Source organism: Polypterus senegalus, chromosome 8, assembly GCF_016835505.1.
Source record: "Polypterus senegalus isolate Bchr_013 chromosome 8, ASM1683550v1, whole genome shotgun sequence".
Lineage (NCBI taxonomy): Eukaryota > Metazoa > Chordata > Cladistia > Polypteriformes > Polypteridae > Polypterus > Polypterus senegalus.
In genome coordinates, this window is record NC_053161.1 from 118,434,750 (window position 1) to 118,460,680 (window position 25,931).

General features: G+C 37.4%; 1 protein-coding gene across 1 annotated transcript in view; it reads right to left on the reverse strand.

The window, feature by feature from the left end:
* The window catches only part of gnptab (N-acetylglucosamine-1-phosphate transferase subunits alpha and beta), a 148,337-nt gene that overhangs the window by 121,003 nt on the left and 1,403 nt on the right, over nt 1-25,931 (reverse strand). Inside the window, exons 2-3 of the mRNA XM_039762176.1 lie at nt 12,991-13,076; nt 5,333-5,452 (exon numbers count right to left, since the gene is read on the reverse strand). Coding sequence (XP_039618110.1) covers nt 5,333-5,452; nt 12,991-13,076 — 206 coding nt within the window. The remainder of the gene's footprint in view (nt 1-5,332; nt 5,453-12,990; nt 13,077-25,931) is intronic.

Sequence of the window (25,931 nt, forward strand, 5' to 3'; positions counted from 1 at the left end):
CGTAAAAGGAACACAGCATTTCAGAAAAGAACATCATACCAACAGTAAAATATGGTGGTGGTAGTGTGATGGTCTGGGGTTGTTTTGCTGCTTCAGGACCTGGAAGGCTTGCTGTGATAGATGGAACCATGAATTCTACTGTCTACCAAAAAATCCTGAAGGAGAATGTCCGGCCATCTGTTCGTCAACTCAAGCTGAAGCCATCTTGGGTGCTGCAACAGGACAATGACCCAAAACACACCAGCAAATCCACCTCTGAATGGCTGAAGAAAAACAAAATGAAGACTTTGGAGTGGCCTAGTCAAAGTTCTGACCTGAATCCAATTGAGATGCTATGGCATGACCTTAAAAAGGCGGTTCATTCTAGATAACCCTCAAATAATGCTGAATTACAACAATTCTGCAAAGATGAGTGAGCCAAAATTCCTCCAGAGCGCTGTAAAAGACTCATTGCAAGTTATCGCAAACGCTTGATTGCAGTTATTGCTTCTAAGGGTGGCCCAACCAGTTATTAGGTTCAGGGGGCAATTACTTTTTCACACTGGGCCATGTAGGTTTTTTTTCTCCCTAAATAATAAAAATCATCATTTAAAAACTGCATTTTGTGTTTACTTGTGTTATATTTGACTAATGGTTAAATGTGTATGATGATCAGAAACATTTTGTATGACAAACATGCAAAAGAATAAGAAATCAGGAAGGGGGCAAATAGTTTTTCACACCACTGTATATATACATATATATGTGTGGGTGTGTGTATATATATATATATATATATATACATATATATGTGTGTATATGTTTATATGTGTGTATGTATATGTACAAACTGGATTCCAAAAAAGTTGGGACACTATAAAAATCATGAATAAAAACTGAATGCAATGATGTGGAGGTGCCAACTTCTAATATTTTATTCAGAATAGAACATAAATCACGGAACAAAAGTTTAAACTGAGAAAATGTATCATTTTAAGGGAAAAATATGTTGATTCAGAATTTCATGGTGTCAACAAATCCCAAAAAAGTAGGGACAAGGCCATTTTCACCACTGTGTGGCATCTCCCCTTCTTCTTACAACACTCAACAGGCGTCTGGGGACCGAGGAGACCAGTTTCTCAAGTTTAGAAATAGGAATGCTCTCCCATTCTTGTCTAATACAGGCCTCTAACTGTTCAATCGTCTTGGGCCTTCTTTGTCGCACCTTCCTCTTTATGATGCGCCAAATGTTCTCTATAGGTGAAAGATCTGGACTGCAGACTGGCCATTTCAGTACCGGATCCTTCTCCTACGCAGCCATGATGTTGTGATTGATGCAGAATGTGGTCTGGCATTATCTTGTTGAAAAATGCAGGGTCTTCCCTGAAAGAGATGGCGTCTGGATGGGAGCATATGTTGTTCTAGAACCTGAATATATTTTTCTGCATTGATGGTGCCTTTCCAGACATGCAAGCTGCCCATGCCACACACACTCATGCAACCCCATACCATCAGAGATGCAGGCTTCTGAACTGGCGTTGATAACAACTTGGGTTGTCCTTGTCCTCTTTGGTCCGGATGACATGGCGTCCCAGATTTCCAAAAGAACTTCGAATCGTGACTCGTCTGACCACAGAACAGTCTTCCATTTTGCCACACTCCATTTTAAATGATCCCTGGCCCAGTGAAAGCCTGAGCTTGTGGATCTTGCTTAGAAATGGCTTCTTCTTTGCACTGTAGAGTTTCAGCTGGCAATGGCGGATGGCACGGTGGATTGTGTTCACTGACAATGGTTTCTGGAAGTATTCCTGAGCCCATTCTGTGATTTCCTTTACAGTAGCATTCCTGTTTGTGGTGCAGTGTCGTTTAAGGGCCGGAGATCACGGGCATCCAGTATGGTTTTACGGCCTTGACCCTTACGCACAGAGATTGTTCCAGATTCTCTGAATCTTGGATGATGTTATGCACAGTTGATGATGATAGATGCAAAGTCTTTGCAATTTTTCACTGGGTAACACCTTTCTGATATTGCTCCACTATCTTTCTGCGCAACATTGTGGGAATTGGTGATCCTCTACCCATCTTGGCTTCTGAGAGACACTGCCACTCTGAGAAGCTCTTTTATACCCAATCATGTTGCCAATTGACCTAATTAGTGTTTATTGGTCTTCCAGCTCTTCGTTATGCTCAAATTTACTTTTTCCAGCCTCTTATTGCTACTTGTCCCAACTCTTTTGGGATTTGTTGACACCGTGAAATTTTGAATCAACATATTTTTCCTTTAAAATGATACATTTACTCGGATTAAACGTTTGATCTGTCATCTACGTTCTATTACAAATAAAATATTGACATTTGCCATCTCCACATCATTGCATTCAGTTTTTATTCACAATTTGTTTAGTGTCCCAACTTTTTTGGAATCCGGTTTGTAGATATGTATGTATATATATATATATATATATGTATATATATATATATATATATATATATATATATATATATATATATATATATATGTGTGTGTGTGTATGTATATATATATGTATTTGTGTGTATATATGTGTGTGTATGTATATGTATGTGTATATATGTGTGTGTATGTATATGTATATGTATGTGTGTATATGTAGATATGTATATAGGTTCCAGGTACTGCCTGCATACTCTTGCCACATGAGGCCGGGCATTGTCGTGCATTAGGAGGAAACCAGGACCTACTGCACCAGCGTAGGGTCTGACAATGGGTCCAAGGATTTCATCCTGATACCTAATGGCAGTCAAGATGCCGTTGTCTAGCCTGTAGAGGTCTGTGAGTCGCTCCATGGATTATGCCTCCAAGATCATCACTGACCCACCACCAAACCAGTCATGCTAAACGATGTTACAGGCAGCATAATATTCTCCACGGCTTCTCCTGACCCTTTCACGTCTTTCACATATACTCAGGGTGAACCTGCTCTCATCTGTGAAAGCACAGGACGCCAGTGGTGGACCTGCCAATTCTGGTATTCTATGGCAAATGCCAATTGAGCTCCCGGTGCTGTGCAGTGAGCACAGGCGTGAGTAGACATTTGGGCCCTCAGGCAACCCTCATGAAGTCTTTCTGGTTGTTTGGTCAGAGACATTCACACCAGTGGCCTGCTGGAGGTCATTTTGTAGGGCCCTGGCAGTGCTCATCCTGTTCCTCCTTGCCCAAAGGAGCAGATACTGGTCCTGCTGATGGGTTATGGACCTTCTATGGCCCTCTCCAGCTCTCCTAGAGTAACTGCTTGTCTCCTAGAATCTCCTCCATGCCCTTGAGACTGTACTGGGAGACACAGCAAACCTTCTGGCAATGACACGTATTGATGTGCCATCCTGGAGAAGTTGGACTACCTGTGCAACCTCTGTAGGGTCCAGGTATCGCCTCATGCTACCAGTAGTGACACTGACTGTAGCCAAATGCAAAACTAGTGAAGAAACAGTCAGAAAAGATGAGGAGGGAAAAATGTCAGTGGCCTCCACCTGTTAAACCATTCCTGTTTTGGGGGTCATCTCATTGTTGCCCCTCTAGTGCATCTGTTGTTAATTTCATTAACACCACAACAGCTGAAACTGATTAACAACCCCCTCTGCTACTTAACTGACCAGATTAATAAAAAAAAAAGTGTTCCTTTAATTCTTTTGAGCAGTATATATATATATATATATATATATATATATATATATATATATATATATATATATATATATATATATATGACAGCAACTCTCATGACAATGACAAAACAATTACATTGTCAATCATGTTACGTTATTATTAAAATGTTTCCTTTTGTTTTTCATTACTTCTTTAACACACTACTTCTCCGCTGCGAAGCACGGGTATTTTGCTAGTTTTTAATAAATTTGGAAAAACCTCAAGTAAACTTTTTTCACGTTGTCATTATGGGGTGTTGTGTGTAGAATTCTGAGGAAAAAAATGAATTTAATCCATTTTGGAATAAGGCTGTAACATAATAAAATGTGGAAAAAGTGATGCGCTGTGAATACTTTCCAGATGCACTGTATATGCACATTTCACATGTGGAAGAATTAAGATTATCCCTATATTTTTCAATACCTTATATACCTAAAAAATTAGAATCAGATGCACCAACTCAGGAGTGCATTCAGGTCAAGTGTGTGAATATCCTCGAGCGGTGCAGCCAGAGCCCAGACTTGAAACCAACTAAACTTTACTGGAAAGACCTGAAAATTGACATACTTCAATGGTCCCCATCAAACCAGCTAGCTGGAGCTTTATTTAGCTTTTTACAGTGGATGGATGGATGGATGGATGGATGGATAGATGGATAGATGGATAGATAGATAGACGCACACACACACCCACACTATGGTCTGAATGCACACCAGATAGACTAAAAAGCAAGACAATTAAAAAGAAACAAAAAACTTTTGACTTGGCAGTTACAGTCAGAGTGAGGCATTATGCTGGTGTATTGCCATTGGTAAAAAGGAGCCCCAGTAGAATTTCTTGAAACCGAAAATGCAGGTGTGCCAAGCATCATACTCCAGAAGAGGTACTGAGTAAATTGTTCAAATACAAATGTACTTGTGATATTTTTTTTTAAATGGAGTTATAAACATTTGTAGAAACAAGTTTTTTTTTCCTTTTTAATTATGCTATTATGTGCAGACTGATAATTGACAAAATTAATTTAAAGCATTTTGGCGAATTGCTGTTATATAACAAAACAAGGAAAAAGCAAAACAGTTCTAATGCATTCTGAATGCACAGTATTTGTCCCCCAGGGACAAATATATATATAGAAATATAAACGGAAAAATAAATATATATGCACACACAATATGGGCTGAACACCAATTCTTTTTAATAAAATTTACTAATTAAATAAGAATGGCTTGCTTTTATTGTTTCCACTTTCATCCCTTTAGGGCCAACGCAGCATAGACTCAAGAATCAATTTACTTTGTTCACATATTTCAGTCGGATATTGTTTTGTAATTTTGCTTCATTTGTAAAGCAAATCATGGAAGTATAAGTAGTTATTGGTGCTATAACAAAAAAAATTAAGTGATGAATGGCCTAGAAGTAACACTTAATGTACATTGAATGAGAAGCTATGATTTATTTGTGTTTTAGTAAATGCTAACAAATTGCAGATAACTAAAATGGTTATAAAATGTTATCTCATTAAATGCAGCTCAGGTATTATAAAGTTTCAAATGTATGTTAGTCATCTTAAGTGCCATATTTTACCATGATTAAAAATGAAGTCTAATTGATATCTCATAGTAGCTATACAGAAGTACAAAATGTTTGCAGCAAGCATGCTTGGCACACTACCTCATAACCCTTTGTTCTTCTTTCATCTGTTCCTTTAAAGCTCTGAGCTCTTTAATTAAATCCATATCAGTACCATTTACCCAAGTATAGACTACGTCTATTGGCATGGGTAGACACAACCTAAAAGCAAAGAAAAAAGGGATAAAGAATGAAAAATATTCAAAACATTTTGCACTAAAAAGAGAAAAAAAAAATGGGAATATAGTGTTACATAACACATTGCAATCTTTTATTACATTTTTTGCTTATATCATAAGAAACTTTTTCCAAACCCAACTTTAGAATTGTCAGGCCAGTTGAGAGATACAACGGAGTGTCTCTAGGTCTTTTCTCAATGAGCAGCAACTGGAAAATACCATTCCCATATCCTGTAACAGTAGCCTTGTGAGGATCTTAACTACATGTCCAAACCACCTCACCTTGCTTCTCTCAGTTACAAGCAGCAGCTCCATCTCTTAATGTTGCCCCATAAAGCTTAGGTCATCAATCAACCATGGACACTGAGCCCAGCATCCCTGTGCAGGAACCTAATTTCATCCAATAGTTTTGGTAATTTTATTCTTTCAGGCAACCCAGAGCTTGAGTCCACAGGTGAGGTTTGGGTATGGAGAATTACTGGTAAATCAAAAGCTTCTCCCAAGGACTTGGAAACCTTACAATAATTTTAAATATAACATTATCAACGCTGTTTAATCTAATTCAGAGTTGGGAAGAGCCTAGATCACATTTTCATTCTTAAGTACAGTATCTTCAAGGGCTGTGCCGATCAGGCTTTAATCTGGGCCAATAACAATCATCAATACCATGTTAATGGATTGGCTGACTCTAATTTGTTTTAATCTTTTCTTTTCGCACTATGCTCCTGCCCAAACAGGGTGCAGAGAAACCTTATTTTCTATATTAAAATATTAACTATGGTATTTGTAGAATTAAACTATATACCACAGGTGTTAACCTGTTCATTTTTATTAGCAAAAAAGAATACTATATTTTTAAGTGACCACTAACATTTAAAAAATCCTTTAAAATACATAATTTAAACTAATAAAATATGTACAGAAAATATTCATCCATAACATACATAGATGTAAAGAAAATAAATTCTCATAACTTCAAGCTGTCATATTGCTTAATTTTTTCTGCATTGTACTTATCTGAAACAATGCTTAATTTTAAGAAAAGCTGTTTCACCTTTTTGTGTAACAAAAATTATCAAAAATCAAACACAGTGGTACCTTGAGATACGAGTACCCCAACGTACGAGTTTTTTGAGATATGAGCTGTCACTAGGTTGATTTTTTGCCTTGAGTTACGAGCCAAAATTCGAAATACGAGCCATCAAAGAGCTTGACGCCGTGCATTCCAAGGAACTGATGACAGAGGAGTTGACAGAACTACAGACACAGCAACATACGTAGGTTCTGCGGGAGATCGGTATTGCAGAGGAGGTTATCTCTTAAAGTGAGATAAAGGAAGTGTTTGCAATGTGGGAAAAAGTTTCGAACTATAAAGAAAAGAAACACCCTGAAAAAGTTACAACTGATTGTGCAGCGGCGCTGTTTAATGACACTTGCCTAACACCTGACTTTATTGAAAAGAAACTCTAAAAAAGTTGCAACGGTCGTGCAGCTGCACTATTTTAATGACACTTGCCTAACGCTTGGTTTTATTGAAAACAAACACCCTGAAAATGTTACAACTGATCATGCAGCGGTGCTATTTAATGACAGTTGCCTAACACTTGACTTTACTGAAAAGAAACCCTGAAAAAGTTGCAACTGGTCGTGCAGCGGCGCTATTTAATGATACTTGCCTAACTCATTTCAGAAAAAAGGGGAGGACTAAACAAAGCTCCTTGGACAGGTTTCTATTGAAACGCCTTCAGAATGAAAGTGACGAAACCGATGCAAAAAAGAAAAAACTAGAGAAGAAGAAAATTAAGTTAAACAAAAGTGAAGTGAAAAAAAAAAATATTACAATATGCTAATCGGCTTCGCCAACTTCTGTTTATTTCTTTAGTTTTTCTTTTATGTATTATGTTATATTTATGTTTTATTTTGTTTATATGCAATATTTTTTCATTATAAATACATTTTTCTTATGTTGAAAACATTTAACAAAAAATTGGGGTGTTTTTTTCGGGGCTGGCACGAATTAATCTCATTAATTTTAATGGGGAAAATTGATCTGAGATACGAGCATTTTGACTTACGAGCTCGGTCACGGAACAAATCCTCGTATCTCAAGGTATCACTGTATATGTAAAAATATATATTATCACTCATTGATTCAGCTAATTGACATTGGCAGTTAAACACTACTTAAATGTAAATACACATGCACATTTGGGTTTTAATCATTTTAATCATTAACTGCACTACCACTATTTGCTGTTAAAACATATCTATATATATAATTCACTAAGGCAAGACAACCATGGAAAGCACGCCGGAAGGGGGGTGAAACGGTTTGCGAGGGGTATCCCATGGGATCCTTAAAACAATCCTTTACAACCGAGGTTAAAGCACAATGAAGTAAGCAGTCTTTAAAAACCGACTTTTCGGTTACGACGCACAACCGCGTGTACCATAGCAAATTGTTTTACACGCTACGTACAGCTATTCGCATCCATGACAAACATGCGTCTCCTTAGATGCTCCTGCAGGAACACAGTTTCCCTGCCCACCAACACTCCTTTTTCACCGGCCGGCGTCTACCCTAGGTCTCTAGGCATTCACACTGCCTGCCCATTTGCCCGGACGCAAAAACTCACCGACCACCCAGTTAGTCTCTTTCGTCTGTGGTAAGAGTCCACATGCACGTCTGAGCAACGCTGCGTTTGTTATGCCTCGTGTTTACTATTGTGTTGTATTTTGCTCTCTCCAGAGTTCCATCTTTTCATTCACTTACTGTTGTATTCTCACACCAACCCGTTTTAGACATCCGTGTCTTTCCAGAAGTGTTTAGCATTCAATAAATAATTATGCATGAGATTGACCGTGTGCCTACCCAGCGCAGAGAGGCGTGGTTAAGCTGTTGAACCCCATTCGGGCTGCAAGCCATGGAATTCCCACTAAGTGTGAATCAAACGCTCCCACTCATTAAGTCCCTACCCTTTGTACACACCCCCCTCCCACTTCGCTACTACCATGGTCGGGTGTCTTGGTGGATTATATATAGAAAGGCAGCCAAAACCGCACAGAGCAATGAAACATCTACGTCAGTCACAGGTGCATCTGTACTGTGTAAAGACAACGACTCAAGTGACGAGTTGGAGGTGGGCACATGAGCGGGCAGTGCATACTGAACGAGAAATCAGCAGACTAACATGATGGACGGAGTTGAATGGACATCCTTCTCCTCTCCTCCCGTTTCACACTCCGCAGCGTGCACCCACATCCCTCCGTCTGGCAGGAGAAGGCACGAGGGCGGTCCGCCAGTTTTCAGTCACGGACGATTGTGTGTTGGTTCGTTCCGTGCATTGTTACAATGTTGCTTTTCTTGCTGATTTATTACATTACCGATTTTTCAAATGTTAATTTTCTCCCTGTGCTTAAAAATCATTAAAAAACCGGCCTGATTATGTAGCGTACGGTACGCCGCGGGTTGGCTAGTTTACTAAATTTAAATAGTAAGTGTACCAACTAAGTCAAGTTGGGGCGCATGCACTGGTACAAAGCGTTGCCGTACCCACTACATGACAAAACAAAAACGGTTGGCAACCCCCACAGGCAGACACGCGGTCTAGTCCCACCCTCCGGAAATTACCCTCTATCTGCCACAGCCATGTGTTATGTGGGTGATCCTTTGGCCTGGCTCAGCCACTCGGGTCCTCAACAATGACGATCTTACGAGCTGGATCACCCTTGGGGAAAGACGCCACATGGCCGTAGTGCCATAACTGATGCTCCCTCACAATGCAGGTAATGTGCCTCATTTGGGACTCCATGAGCAACAGCTCATTCGACACAAAGTCAAACCAACAGTACCCAAGGATTTTCCGGAGAGACAAAGTACCAAAGGAGTCCAGTTTTTGTCTCAGGTCACTGGATAGCATCCATGTCTCACAACCATATAGCAAGACAGGAAGCACCAGGACTCTAAAAACTTGGACCTTCTTCCTTTTGCATAGATATCGGGAGCGCCACACACCCCTTTCCAGCGACCTCATGACCCCACATGCTCTCCCAGTCCATCTTCTGACTTCATAGGAAGAGTCACCAGAGACATGAATGTCACTGCCAAGGTAAGTAAACCTCACGATAAGATCGGCATTCTGTCCGCAGACAGACACACTGCTAATGGCTGTGCCCAAGAGGTCATTAAATACCTGGATCTTGGTTTTTATCCAGGACACTCACAAGCCCAGACACTTAGACTCCTCGCTCAATCTCTTGAGCGCCCCGATCAGAGCCTTCATTGACTATGCGAAGATCACAGCATCGCCAGCAAAGTCAAGATCCGTGAATATTTCTTCAACAACAGATGCCTCATAGCCGGTGGATCCCACAATCTTGCCCAATACCCAATCCTTACAAGCACTGAACAGAGTAGGAACAAGAACATACCCATGACAAACCCCAGAATCAACTGGAAAAAACACAGGCGTTCTGCGTCCACTCTGCACAGCACTCAGAGTACTAGTGTACAGGCTGACCATGATATCCAGCAACCTTTGAGGGGATCCTGCAAACCCTCAGGATGTCCCACAGGGCAGCTCGATCAACTGAGTCAAACACTTTTTACGTAAATCGACAAAGGCTGAAAAGAAACTCTGCCGATATTCATGTTTGTGTTCCATGAGAACCCTAAATTCCAGGATTCGATTATGGTTAAGCACAGTTTATTATAGTTATGGTTATGAACTACAAGGAAAAGTCTGAAGTAAATAAATATTTTCAGTTTAAGCAAACGGAGGAGAGATGAAAGGAGTACTCAAAATTATGAGGGAAATTTGCATAGTGAATGCTAGCTATTTAAGATTACTTATTTAAATAAAGAAGGTGACAAGGGTAAATTTCATACAACCAGTCTAAATATTTTTCTTTACACAACAAACAAAAGATATGTGAAATAGCTTGCTATGTAGTGAGGTTCAAAGTAGTAGTATCAGAAGCTTCACACCTCAACATGATGATGTTATGCAGACGTTAGAGCATAAGGACACACTTAAGTTACAGTATGTTGGACTGAATGGAATGTTTCTCATCAACATAATTCTTTAGTGTTTCTTTAGTATAATTGAAGATGCTCCATCAAATGAAATTAAATTATCCACTTCACAGGCAAATCAGTCTTTGCCCAAGTAACATTTTGTTGTAAAACACTAGATAAAAGATTGCATTACATACAGTGCTATGAGTATTTATCCCCTTCCTAATATCTTCCGATTTGTTTTTTATTTATATTTTTAATGCATGGCCTCAGGTCTTTAGATAAAATGCAATACTTCAAGAAAGGGAACCTGAGTAAACACAAAGTACACTTTTTAAATCATTACTTTCTTATTTTCAAGGAATAAGCTCATTCAACACTCCTTAAGCAATGTGAAAATGTAATTGTCCCATACCTTCAATAATGCACATTTAGCAATAATAATACCAACTCAGCCCTTGCAATGATTTGATATCCATCTTTCACATCACTACTAAGGAATTTTAGCCCACTCTCCTTTGCAGAACTGTTTTAATTAAGACAAATTACTAGGTTTGTGAAGGTTAACTGCTTGTTTCAGGTGCTGCCACAGCATCTTCTTAGCTATTCAGTTGTAAACTTATGGCCTGTTTATACTTAGTGTGCCAGCATCAGTCACGGTGCATAGATCATTACAGTAATAACCATGTGCCTCCAGATATTGCATGCCTTAGACAAGAAAACGGGCTACAGTGATCCCTCGCTATATCGCGCTTTGACTTTCGTGGCTTCACTCCATCGCGGATTTTAAATGTAAGCATATCTAAATATATATCACGGATTTTCCGCTGGTTCGCGGATTTCTGCAGGCAATGGGTCTTTTAATTTATGGTACATGCTTCCTCAGTTTGTTTGCCCAGTTGATTTCATACAAGGGACGCTATTGGCCGATGGCTGAGACGCTACCCAATCAGAGCACGTATTACGTATTAAATGAAACTCCTCAATGATATGCGATATGCTTCCCGCGTGGTGCTTCGCACACTTAAAAGCTCTAACAACCCATATTAATTTTTGATTGTTTGCTTTTCTCTGTCTCTCTCACTCTCTCTGACATTCTGTGCTCCTGACGGAGGGGGTGTGAGCAGAGGGGCTGTTTGCTTAGAAGATACAGACGCTCCTCTAAAAAAATGCTGAAAAAACTACCTTCACATTGATCCATTCATTGCGCGGCCGCTTTATCGCGGTGCTTGCATACATAAAAGCCCAATTGATTTTTAATTGTTTATTTTTCACTCTCTCTCTGACATTCTCTGCTCCTGACGCGCACTTTGAAGAGGAAGATATGTTTGCATTCTTTTAATTGTGAGAAAGAACTGTCATCTCTGTCTTGTCATGGAGCACAGTTTAAACTTTTCACTAAAGGGTGTAATTTCATGTCTAGAGGGCTCTAATAATGTTAAAAAAGCGTATTTAGAAGGTCGTAAACAGGTTTTCAATGCTCTAACTGCGAAAATATTAGATTTATAAATAAAGAATCCTACTTCATGGAAATTCATTTATCTGTCTGGAGCGGATTAATCGCGATAAACAAGGGTTTACTGTAGAAATGTGCGGAGAATATTTATAAACAGTGTGGGAGAGTTTCTAAAGGCTAAAAATATATAAAAATAACCATACAAACATATGGTTTCTACTTCGCGGATTTTCACCTATCGCGGGGGGTTCTGGAACACAACCCCCACGATCGAGGAGGGATTACTGTAATTCGAGAAACAGTTGTGTGAAGTGTCACTACCTGTACCAATATAATCCAAAATTAAAAACATACAGTGTAAAATTCCATGACAACAATTTGCCCTGGGTATAGATGAAAGTTTGTGCAGGCAGAAATGGAAATACCTGAAAGAATTAAGTTTCTTCACTCATTTCATTCCATTTCTTCTGACACATTATGCTGCCACCTGTTTATATTGCTTCCATGTCCAAAAAAAGCTAAACATTTTGTACATTCGCTTTATTCATACACCAAGTTTAATTTCAGAAAAGAAAAAAAAAAAAAAAAAAAAAGAGTATTACAGCTTGTGGTCCTAATACACCACAGTACCTAAGGGCAATATAGCTGGCTTCTTGTTTCTATGTAAATCACTTTCAGCAAAATGGTAAGTGGTCTTCTTTAAAGGATCAGAAGATCTCAAGACACTTGTACTATGGTGGTTGCTGAATGTCTTGATCGACCTATTCCACTTGTACCTTTAAACTTTTTTTAACTTCTCAGTTATGTTTGCTTCAAAACATTAGAGCATTTTAAGTGTTCTACCTAAAGAAATAATTTAAAAATAATCAGTGATCATGTCAATTCACTTCTACACTCAAATAAGAAATAATGAATTTAAGACGGCACAAAACTCAGTTACAAAACTAAATGCAGGAGAACATTAATTCATACAGCCATAACCTAGAACTCATCAAACAAATGAACATAAAATGGCAAAGGCAAATATAAAGTTTTAAAAGGTACTTACCTATTTTGGAATGATTTCCCTGCAACATTGTCTCGATATGAATCAAACAGCACATGATACTGATCCCGACTCCATTCTACAACCACCTATAAAACAAAAAAAAAGAAAAATAAAGAAAACGAAAAGAACTGTATTCTATAAGCAAACATATACATAGAGCAGTGGAACATTTAAATGGAGCACGTCCATTAAAGGGTTAGTTTATTCCACCTTATTTAAAGTAGTTCCAAATCTTAAATTTAATCTACTCTGCACTCTAAAACTCTTTTCATATACGCACTCAAATTCAAATTGAACTTTAATGTAGCTTACAAACACATTTTACATCAAATTTTCTATCTATAAGGCAGCCAAATGCCCCATATTTCCCAGGATATCTCCATATATAAAAAAAATATATTTATATGTACCTATATTTTATAATGTTTCAGTTTATTTGCCTACAAGGACAACACACTAAACAGACTGCTGTTACAAGCAGTGCCTTGTTAGTTACATTGTTACACTATACTGAAACACCAAGTACAGTGTCTTAAATGATTGTAATAACCTATCCATCAATCTGAATGGACATTTTTATTTGTAAATCAAATATTCTTGTTGATTGTGCTGATCAAAAAAGAAATACAAATTAACACTAAAAATGTTAATGTCAAAACCTGAAATGTTAACAATTTGTAAGTGTTCAACTTTTTATTCAGTACTTGGTTAAACACCTCCCATAAGTATTAGCGCTAGTCTTTTTTGATGTCTATTAATTTTGAACAACATAATGGAGCATGATTTGGCCGTTCCTCCTCATAAAAAGCTGTCCCGGTGAACAATTTTTAGGTCTTGACACATGTGTCTGATTTGAGCCCAGGCTAGAACCCTCTGACTGGGTCACTGAAGAACATCACTTTTCTTCATTTTAAGCCACTCCATTATTGCTCTGGCAATGTACTTTGGGTCACTGCACTATTGAAAGACAAAATCCAGTTTTTGCTTCCTGGTTAACTCCAGGATCTGTCCATATTCAGTTCTGACCAGTCTGCTAGCCTGGAAAGAAGCATGGCTATAGTTTCATATTTTCCCCAATTCCGTATGATGGACTGCACCAAGCTCTGAGTATATTCATTTTCTTTGAGATGGCCTTGTACCTTCCTTTCCCCACATCTTGGCTTCCCTATAATTATATCCATTGACTGGTTTGAATGCTGTTTTGTCTTCATTTTGCTTAGCTTTGTGGAAAATCTGCACCACACTGTTGGAGCACAGCAAGACATTGGCATGTTTATCCTTGTAAATTAATTCAGAACAGGTGATCCACAAATTTCCTACACAGGTAAAGTTCACCAAAAATTTGCGTGCTATGGTAAGGTAATCAACTGTATCTGAGAAAAGTCAGCCTTAGTTGTACAATGAGTATAAATACTTTTTAAATCTCACATCTCAAATTCTGATTTTGGCTTTTAGTAAATTGTTGAAAAGTTTTCAATTGTTTTCTTTTTATTTGACATGATATTCACTGTTTTGTACATATGCTGGAAAAAGTCTTATTGCACTATGTTGCAAGTTTGGAATCTGAGACAATTTAATTGATCAGATGTCCTTTATTTGTGAAACACACTAGATAGGAACAATGCCAGTCCTGTACCAATGTGTTACCAACCTAAACAGCTTGCACTTGACATCAACACAACATTCAAGTAAGAAATTAAATCCATCAGAATAGAAACACTTTAAAAGTATGCTTTTCTAAAATAACATTTTTGCAAAAGTATGGTACTATTTTACTATAATAAAATTAATTGGGTCAACCATAAAATTGACGAAATTTTTAACAATTTAGAGTATTTTGAAAAAACAGGCAATGCTATGTAAAATGTTCAGTAACTGGTTAGAAGACATCATGGCAGAAACCTCAATTTATGTAAAACGTGCAAACATGAACATGAACTATGGAGCTTGCACTGATCCCCCAACAGGCTCCATTTACGTTAAGCCCACACCTTTTCTTATCCTTGCTCTCTCTCTCGGTCATCAGTTTTTTTTTTTTGAAGGTGGCTAAATTCTTTGATTGGTGGTGCAGAATTTTCACTTTTTCTTCAATTTATTGTATTATTTTTGTCTCTGGGTTTGATTTTTGCCCTTTCACCTGATGCTACTGGGGATTTCCCTTGTGGATTATTGGATGGATGGAAGGATGGATGGATGGATAGGTGGAATGTTATTTGTTACAAAAATTCCCCTGGCTGGTAGTCACTTTTGCAAGTCAAGAATTAGATTAGGCAGTCAACTCTGCTTTTAGACTGTGAAGCCACTTTCTAGCCACAAATCCTAACTTTTTTTTTTGTAGCAAAATCAAAGTAAACCTTTTAGTGGGAACATTTGCATAGAGGCTTCATAGCTTTTATACAATATTTTTATTAAGGTTGTGTTTTTCGGCCAAAGTGAAATATGTGTAGTGTGGCAAATAGAACCATTCCTATTTAATAAAAGTGTTGCCTTGCACAAACATCATAGTATCTTTTGGCTAATTGCTGATGGTTAGATATAATCAATTATCCTATTTAATGTAAAATGTCTACTCTTGTCAAATAATAAAAGATAGTACTTTTAGGGATTAATCATTTTGTAAAATGCTTAGTTTAAATAATTTGTTTATGAGAAAAACAAAAGCCTAAAATACAGTTTTCTGAAAAGCCTTGTCCCGGAACAAGTAGTACTGTAGTGGAGAAAATTTTAAGCAAAAATTTTACAAAATAAATTTTATTCAAAAACCTGAACTGTATAAATTAATAAAGTAAGAAGAATATTCTACTGTTTCAAGGCAAAAAAATAATAAAAGACAATCATTTCTACTCATTTATGTTTCAAATGACAATAAGCTGTGAGTGGTAACTTTCTTAATGTTTAATTAGCAAAATACTTTCCAATACACAAAGCTAAGAAATTAAGTTGAATGAATGAATTAGAAATGATAACGAGATGCTGAAGATCACTGTCCATTATTGTTCCAATCATGAAACATAATCTTTGCATTCTTCCTCTGAATGAAATTAACCTACAACCCCAAATCAGAAAATGTTGGGACAGTGTGGAAAATGCGAATAAAAAAATAAAGCAGTAATTGACAAATCTCCCTTTACTTTTATTTCATTGCAGACAGTATGAACACAAGATAATTCATGTTTTTTTTGGTTAACATCATTTGATTTGTAAATAAACATCCATTCTTGCCGTTCAGGCTTGCAACACATTCCAAAAAAAGTTGGGATGGAGGCAATTCAGGGGTAGTAATGATAATAACTAAATAATGATGTGATTTGAAACTGGTGATGTTAACAGGTGATTGCAATCATGATTCGGAACAAAAGCAGCATCGAGGAAAGGCCTACTCCTTTAGGAGCAAAGATGGGTAGAGGATTGCCAGTTTGCCACCAAGTGCGGGTAAATATCCTTGAAATGATGAAGAAATACGTTTCTCAAAGACAGATAGGAAGAGATGTGGGCATTTCTCCCTCTACAGTGCATAACATAGTGAAAAGAATCAGGGAATCTGGAGAAATTACTGTGCGCAAAGGCCAAGGGTGCAAGCCTAAACTGAATGGCCTTGATCTCCAAGCCCTCAGACGGCACTGCATTAAAAACCATCATTCATCAATAAATGATGTAACTGCGTGGGCTCAGGACTACTTCTGAAAGTCACTCTCAAGCACTACAGTACGTAGTTACATTAGGAAATGCCAGCTAAAACTGTACTGTGCCAAAAGGAAGCCCTACATAAATAGTGTCCAGAAGCACTGTCGACTTCTCTGGGCTCGGAGGCATCTGGGATGGTCCATTGTGCAGTGGAAGCGTGTATTGTGGTCAGACGAATCGGTTTTTCACATCTTTTTTGGAAGAAATAGACGCCGTGTGCTGCGGACCGAAGAGGAAAAGGACCATCCAGACTGTTACCAGATACAAGTCCAAAAGCCAGGGTCTGTCATGGTATGGGGTTGTGTCAGTGCCTTCGGCAAAGGTAACTTGCACTTCTGCGATGGCACCATCAATACTGAGAAGTATACCTCAGTTTTGGAGGAACAAATGCTGCCTTTAAGACGACGTCTTTTCCAGGGACGCCCATGCTTATTTCAGCAAGACAATGCCAAACCACATACTGCACGCATAACAAAGGCATGGCTGCGTAAGAAGAGGGTGTGGATGCTTGACTGGCCTGCCTGCAGCCCTGATTTGTCTCCTATAGAGAATGTTTGGCGCATTTTGAAACGAAAAATGCGTCAACGAAGATCCCGTACTGTTGCGCACCTAAAACATTGTTTGCAGGAAGAATGGGACAAACTAACACCTGCAACACTTAGCCACTTGATTTCTTCAATGCCTAAACGTCTTTTAAGTGTTGTTAAAAGACAGGGGAACTGTACAAAGTGGTAAATGCTGTACTATCCCAACTTTTTTTGAAATGTGTTGCAAGACTGAATGGCAAGAATGGATATTTATTTACAAATCAAATGATGTTGACAAAAAAAAACATGATTTTTAAAAAAAAAAAAAAAAACATTCCTGAAAAACGCTTTGGTAAGGTGAATGTCATACTGTCTGCAATGAAATAAATTTTGAGGAGAATTTATAACTTGCTTTTTTCTTTTTTTATTCACATTTTCCACACTGTCCCAACTTTTTCTGATTTGGGGTTGTACATTTTAATAGGTTTATAGGGTCATTATTGCTCTGTGTACAGTGTATCATTTTTTTTTAAGTGTCCCTCTTTACCTGTGTTTAGTCTACAATAGAGATGACATTAGCTGTTTTATATGTCATGTTCATACCAAAATAACATTTCCAAGTACAGTACTTGTCAACACTTGGCAACACTGCTGACTGGTTTTCATATAAAAGTTTACAAACTGTGGTTAGTGCTTTGTATCTTGTGTTGTGTCCTTTTGGATGTAATTATTAAATTTTACTTAATGAATCACTTATAATACGCTAATATTGTAGCATATATGATTATACTGGCTATGTTAGCCTTCCTTCCAATTCTACTAAGTTGAATTATATGTGGGCACTACGACTGTTGCTAAAAAACAGAAATGTGTATTAAAATAACTGTATGTAGATATTTGAAAATATATAAAAGAAATGCAATTACATGTATAAATCATTATAAGCCTCTAATTGAGCACCACTCAATAGTGACTCCGAAAGAATATGGTCACTCCATTTGGGTAGGAACTAGCTGTATGGTTTAGGTAAGTAAATAATAATAGTAAAAATACTGTAATAGTAAAAATAGTATGGGAGCAATTTGATGACATCACCTGACATGTCATTAATAATTAGCTCCTACAATTAAATACACATTTGTTTACTTCTTTTATATGGGTTTCTTCCAGCTTTTTTAAAAAAAAAATCCATTCCTGAAAACCGCTTTGGTAAGGTGAATTTCCAGAACAGAAACATATAATTATCATTGACTTAAATAAAAAAAAAATATTAGGGTTGAATAGCACCAAAAAATAATATTGTTATTCCAGTTTAACTCAACAAATTGCCTTTGCATCACCATTTTTGATTTTGATGAAACTTGGAATATATAGGAGGGCTCTGCCCTCTGCTCGCCCACACCCAGGTGGGCGCTATTCGCCAGCCACTTTGCATCTCTGCCACTCGTGTATGGGTAAACGGATGTACAATTAACACAATTGTTATTTTCATGGGAACTGTTACATATGCATAATAGAACAATTTTAGATTCCAGTGAGTAATTAACTATAGTTAAAAACAGAAAAGTGTAATAAGTTGAAATAAAATTATGTGTCATGTTGCATTAGAGGTATTCATTGAGTTACAGTATATTTATTCGTTCTGTTTGGCTTTGAAATTAACACGCAAATACTTTTTGAACTTCTATCTTTGATATCTCCATCTTTCAAAACTATTATCACGGACAATTAGTCACATGTTGGTTTATTATAAATGCAACTGTGATCTTTCAGATTCAACTAGAAATCCAAGAAAACTTCTTTGTCCGTGTTTTGCAGATAAATTTCATGTAAAGTGAGATACTTTTGGACGTATGGATTTGTATCCACTATTGGCTGTAGAATTTCTAATACGTCCGATTGTTTAACCCTTTCGATTCTATATTGCATTGCTTCTCCGTGATCATAAATATAAACCTGACTGTTAAGCCTCCCATCATTTTTCTGATGTATTGTAGGGTCCTGTCTAAAGCCTCAACACCTGGTCTGTGTGCCATATTGCATTCATCCCATACAATGAGCTTACAATCGCACAACACTTGCGCCATGGTGCTCTGTTTGGTTATGTTACACATGGGGGAATCAGTATGGGTGAGGTTTAGTGGTAGCCTGAAAGAAGAACAGGCAGTCCTTCCACCCTTGAAGCGGTGAAGTAAAGAAGAAGGGAGCAGTGAGCATGACGAACAGCTGAGGAAAATAAGAAAGCAAGTTAGGAGGCACATGAGCGCGGGATGTTGTTAATGTATATAGGTAGGAAGCCAACCACGTGGTAGGTGCGTGGACAACAGCCACGCGGAAAAAGGAAGTGGGACCAGGTGTGGCCCTTGTGCATCTCTGCCATGAAATAAATCGTCTGTTAACAGAAATAAGGAATGAAACCGCCAAAAGGAGAGGTCAGTTCCAAAAGGTCCTTGTGGCATAATGGTGAGAACCGCCAAAAAGGAGGCATTATTTTCTAAAGTTCTTTATTGGGCACAGCGCAAAATGAAACATACTTAACGTTTGTAAGTACAGTGTAAAGGATGAGCATGGGAAATTTGGGCTTCCTACGTATATTGAAAGTCGCAGAAATAGTGAGGAGGGGTTTCCCCTGTCTATATATACAGTTTAGGAGGTACACCCATCCCCCTTGGGTGTTGCAATAGGACATGAAACATATCCTAACTTTTGCAAGTACACTGCAAGGAATGAGCAAGTAAAATTTCAGCTTCCCACCTATAAGGAAAGTGGGAGAATATACAGTGGGTACGGAAAGTATTCAGACCCCCCTTCAATTTTTCACTCTTTGTTATATTGCAGCCATTTGCTAAAATCACCTCATTAATGTACACACAGCACCCCATATTGACAGACAAAAAAAAAAGTATTTTTGAAATTGTTGCAGATTTATTAAAAAAGAAAAAATGAAATATCACATGGTCCTAATTATTCAGACCCTTTGCTCAGGAGTGAGGAGTGGCCACCTTTCTTCACCCAGGGTCTTCTCGTACTGAGACTTTGGGGAACTGCTTGGCCCTGCGTGCCCAGCCAATGTTCCCAGCAGCGCCCTATGCCTCATCTAAGACTCTGCCAATTCCAGCTTTTCATGGGCCTTCCTTTTCCTACCAAACTTTTGAAACCTTGGATCTCTGGAGTTCTTGCACTGCAGTACTTCCCTTCTGCAAAAGACTATGAATTCCTCAGAAATGCTACTGAATGGTAGTTGCAGCATGTTATTCTTTCTGTACAATTGTACACTACTCAGACTCCATGGCAAGGACTAGTCCACATTTTTTAGTCAGACTTCTATCTCCCTGATGGCTGTCTTGATGGTCGTTGTGTTTTTGAGACTACAGTCGAAGACTTTTCCCAAGCTCTTGACTGGTCTCTCAGTGATCAATGTAATTTTAATGTATCTGTAACTCTGCTCTTCTTCAGGATGAGGGAACGGGACTTGGTTGGCTTAAAGCTCATCCTTGCCCATGAGAAAAGCTTTTCAAGGACCTTCAGGATCCACCTGCAGCCTGGGACTGAAGTGGTTGTAACTGTGAGGTCGTTCAAGAAGGCTCTTATAGGGGGTTGCCACATACCAGGATTGGTCTGGGGTCCACTGCATTCTACCTCTGCTGCTTTCACTACCATATTCATGGTCAGGGCAAACAGGATGGCTGAAATTGTGCAACCAGTGATGGCATCCTTTCCTAAACAATGCCAATCTGAAGTGGTAGTTCTAGAGGTGACCCTCGTCCAAAAATTGCCATAATCTTAATCCTAACATGACATTTTCATAGTTTAATAAGGTTGTTTACCTGTGCTTTATCACAAATGTCATATGTTCAAATAATGGATTTTGATATTTGTTTAGCTTTTCCAACTATTTCAGGATCTTTTCTTAGACCCAGGGTGTTCGCAGTAATGCTACAAGAAATGTGAGCAACATGTATGACAAGTTGACTGTGACCTTGCAATTGAAGCTAACATTTGCTGTAATAATTGCTGTGAGTGACTGGATATCACCAATATCCAGCCACAGCCCACTGCATACTGTAGCTAGATGTACTTGCAATGGTTTCAGAGTATGATCTAGTGTTAGTGCTGGCAGCACATATTTGAAAATCACCCAAAACTCAGTATTTGTAAATGTGAAATTCAGCTTCAATTGGGTTTATAAGATGAAAAGCATATTAAATTACTTTCTTTGTATAGCAAGCACTCATAATTTGGGGGATGCCTGTATACTATTGTATCAGCCAAGGGATACAACCATGATTACTGACAAAACATGAATATATAAATTAATTGACAACATTGGGCGTTGAATTTTTTCACATCTTTTAGAGTCTGTGCAATGACTTTTTATTTCTTTACTATGAGCATTCCTTGATTATCCTAGTGGATAATAAACTTTTATTTGACCGTCATAAGAATTCCTAAGTGAAGTGAAAAATCCAACTTTAAGAATTATTAAGGGATTGGAGTTACTGGCACTGACAGACTGAGCTGGTTTGCAGGGGGTCTATTGGCAGAACCACATGACAGATTTCAACACAAAAATAAATCAAAAGAATCACATATGGTTCAATGCCAGAGGTACACTACACATCTCAGCAGGAAACAAATTCATACAATTTTTGTTGGGTTTGATGGAATATCCAGGATTAGATCATTTGTTTTTTAAAAAGTCATAAAAGTGGTCATAATATTCAGAAATTAGATACTAAGAATCAAATCTTTGGTGTACTAAAGAATGTATTTAATGGGTCTTTGATGCAGGCATTTTCACATACAGTACAGGAATTGAAAGACTTGAATAAAATCAGTTCAATTCAGATTATTATTGTAAAGAGCTCTTTGTCTGAATGCAGGCTGATGTGTTGTCAAATATGACAATTCTGTTTTCAGACATCCTCTGTCCAAATGAAAATTGTCTGTTTGCCTACAGAATGATCCATTTCAGAATGTGGCTAACCAAAGACAGTTGGTATTTGAATCCAAAAACAGCCTGAGTGTGTTTTATGTGTGCATACGTCATGCAGTAACTGCTCACATGAACACCAATTATTTGTTGCATGATCACATTATTTTTTGAGCAGAACTAATCGTGGTGCATTAGTTGAAAAAGAGAACTAGCTGGTGGAATATTAAAAGACCATTGGTTCTCCTACAACTTTTTTTTTTTAAATACATTGAAAACAATAAGAAATTCTCTGCTAAAAAAAGTTAAGGGAGGAGGATTAATTTGCAACCTTTCTGTTTGTTCCCAAGTCACTCAGCTCCACATACTGACTCTGCACTCTTACTCTGAAAAGAATGACCAATCAAACGAGAGATCTAGCAATACTACTGCCAGGGTCGCTAATTTTAAGATCCTGTTGTTGTTAGAGTATTCATTTTAAATGTTCAGCAGTTTATCTGCTTATAAGCTACTGCTGTCATATTTGTCTCTTGGAATGAATGTTGTCAGTTTATTATGTAAATAAATATTTTACCACTTTAAAAGCCTAATGCTGGTTTGTAGTCTCCCTAGTAAAACACTCAGATCTCCACTTGTTCCTTTTATCTTTCCTGTCTATGTGAGGTATTTTAGCATTTTCAATTATGACTCACAATTTATATTTATATATTTATATAATTTATAAATAAAGAATCAAACTAAAAATGCAGATATCAAGCATTTTAAACCAGCCTATTCAAATGCGGCCCAGGAACAACCTCCAAGTGGCCCCGTGGGCCTGTCACATTTTTGCAAGCCTTCAGAAATTCCTACATAAATCCCTATAGTACAGACTATGAATGTAACACTTCGCGTAGCCTAGCAACATTCAATGTACAATGAAGCACACTGATGTGTTTCTAGAAGTGATGGTAGTAGTCTATGATACAATGATTTTTTTTTTTTTGGTGATGGTGCCTTGACTGTGAAAGCTGGTCATGGCTGCTGAATCTTAGTCAAATTCCAGTTTCATCATGCAAGGGCTAACGTCAGTTTTCACAAATGAATCTAACTGTTACTCCTATGACAGCCTCATTTTTCACAATCACTATTTCCACACTTCTCTTCATACAACTGGCAGGCCCCTTCACTCACACGCTTCAATCCTGGGGATTAACGGCTGCTACAAGGACAATGATCAGTCATTGACACTCAAAGCAAAAAACAAATTAGACTGCATTTGATGAAAACCTACAAGAAGTCTGGAATTTTCTTTAAAACTCAGTCAAATTAAGCACAGATTGCTTTGCGTGACTACATAACTTTTTGGTAGAATGTAGAGCTTGCTATTATCCTGTGGTTCATATTCTTCAAGTTCAGAAATTTTATGTTTATAATTTTAAACTATCAAGCGCAATATTATGCAGTACAATACGCCTACGCAGGTGGTGTAATTATAATGCCACTGCTTCACAATAAAGTGATGTTGGGTTCACACCCCGGGTCATCCATGTGTACAGTTTGCAAAGCTTTTTGAGTAGTGAGTAAAGCACTATATAAATACAAAGAATTATTATACTTAATGTTTAAAATTTGGAATTGAAAAATCATCATGCTTTTTCATCAAATAAAACTTGTAGCACTATGACTCTCTGTCTCTCTATACGGTCACAGTACCTCAAATTTGATCCAAAAGCAATATATGCATACCGCCACCTTTTTGTTTACAAAAAAAAGGCCCTGTTAAACACATATGGTGATTCAAATGAACCTATGCTCCCTCAGTGTTTGCATTAGGCATTGTATTCATTATCACTTGCTATGGGTTTGTGCACTGATAGATTTAAATATGCCTAGGTCATAAATGACCAAAATATTTATTTTATTTCAAAAAGTAAACAAATGTTAATGCTAATACTGTGCACTATTTTGTTTTTTGTACTTTAGAGATGTGACAAAGTGAGATATGACCAAAATGTTTATTTTTTTATTTTATAAGTGGAAAAAAGTATTGCTACTACCTCAGATTCAGTTCAGTTATGGCTTTTTGTATTACACTTTTTGATGTTCCGGTATCAGATGTGATCAAATTTAAGAGGGTATGAATGAATAAATATTACTTGTTTTTCAATACATTTACTTATGTTAGTTTAAAATTTGTTATTACCTGCTGCACACCGGCCACTGAAAATGTCTGGCTCAGCTAAATTTCTTGGTTTGAAAATATGGCCAAATTTAATTTATAATTGAACAGCCTTGATTAAAAGGAAAACATGTGCACGTTTGACATGGAAATACTGTACAAAGAACTTGGTGTGTGGAAGGCATTTTGGTGTCATAGAAAAAAAGAAAATAATTCCTGGAAACAAACCACTAACTGAAACAAATAAACATTTTCAAAATGTTTATTATTTACCTGTTAGTTTGATCCATAAGCAAGATTATACTTAAAAGAAAATTCGAGATAATAAATATCAAACAGGACAAAACTAAACAAGGGGAACAATTGGTGGTGGGGTGTTGAGAGATGCACAAACCAGTCCCACATCCATATACAAATAAATTAATTAATAAATCTTAACAGTTCTGGCAAAAAAAAAACTTACTGAACTGCCAATGAGGATGTGTTGTTTTAGAATTTGAGAATATGCAGTTTATAAAAAATCCTGTATTTTAATACATTCAAATTTAATATAATGTTCAAAAATACAACCTAAACTAATTTTACCACTTTCATTAGAACAAAAATATATAAAATACAGTATTGATTTGGTATTTATTAAATGTCATTCAAATAGTTAAAAAATTTCAAACCTAAATAAACTAAGCAGACGAGTAGTGGGAAAGCTCTGCAGCATGATTACTGTATATGCAGTAATCATGCACATGAGCATGAAAATCTGCAGGCAAGAGTAGAGGAAAAGAACAGAGGCAGGCTGAGCACTGTTGTAAGGAAAAGACAGAAATCTGTAATGGTAAAAACATTAAACCTTCTCTTCCTCCTCTGTCTCTGACTCATTAAACACTTGCATATTGTGTTACTTGCCTGCTGGTATCTGAAAGAAGAATTATGGCACTTTAAAGATTGCAAGAAGTCTTAGGGTTAGAGTAACACTGGAAGCTGCTAGATCAAGCTCTAACCTGATCTCCCTGATGCACTTAGAAACTAATTCTAAACCTTGGGGTAACTATGGAGCAAGTAGCCTGAAAAGAATGTGAGAAGGGGTTTAAACTCAACATGGGCTCACAGAAAAATTGATGGTTGTAGCAAGCACTCGCCCAGAAGAATGAAGCGCAGTCACATCTTAAGTATAAAGAGCGACAGTGACACATGAGGCAAAGGCAGTGTTAAGGTGTTGTACTTCTACGAGTAGGCAAGTGTGTGCGGATCTGTACAGAAACGGGGGTTTCATAATTCTTGAATTAGGTCCAGAGTAAGACAGGGGGTTTATTTTCTTTGCTTCTTTTGGCCCTTTGTGTTCTCCCTTCATTTACCTTTAAACATTAGGATTTTGTTTTTTTTTTCATTAAATTCTTATTTTGATATTTCAGCCTCATTGGCATTACTGTGCGATTCTTTGTATTCACAACTTTTACTTTATTACTTTAATTTATAATATTAAGTTGTTTCCAATTATATGTATGTTTTTGTTCAAATTATTTTTATTATAATGATTATCAAGTTTTACACTGGTTTAGAAAAGTAGAAAAATACCATAGACAATGCTCTAGATATTGATCATCCCCAGTAATTTCCTCTACTTTCTTAAAAAGTTAAC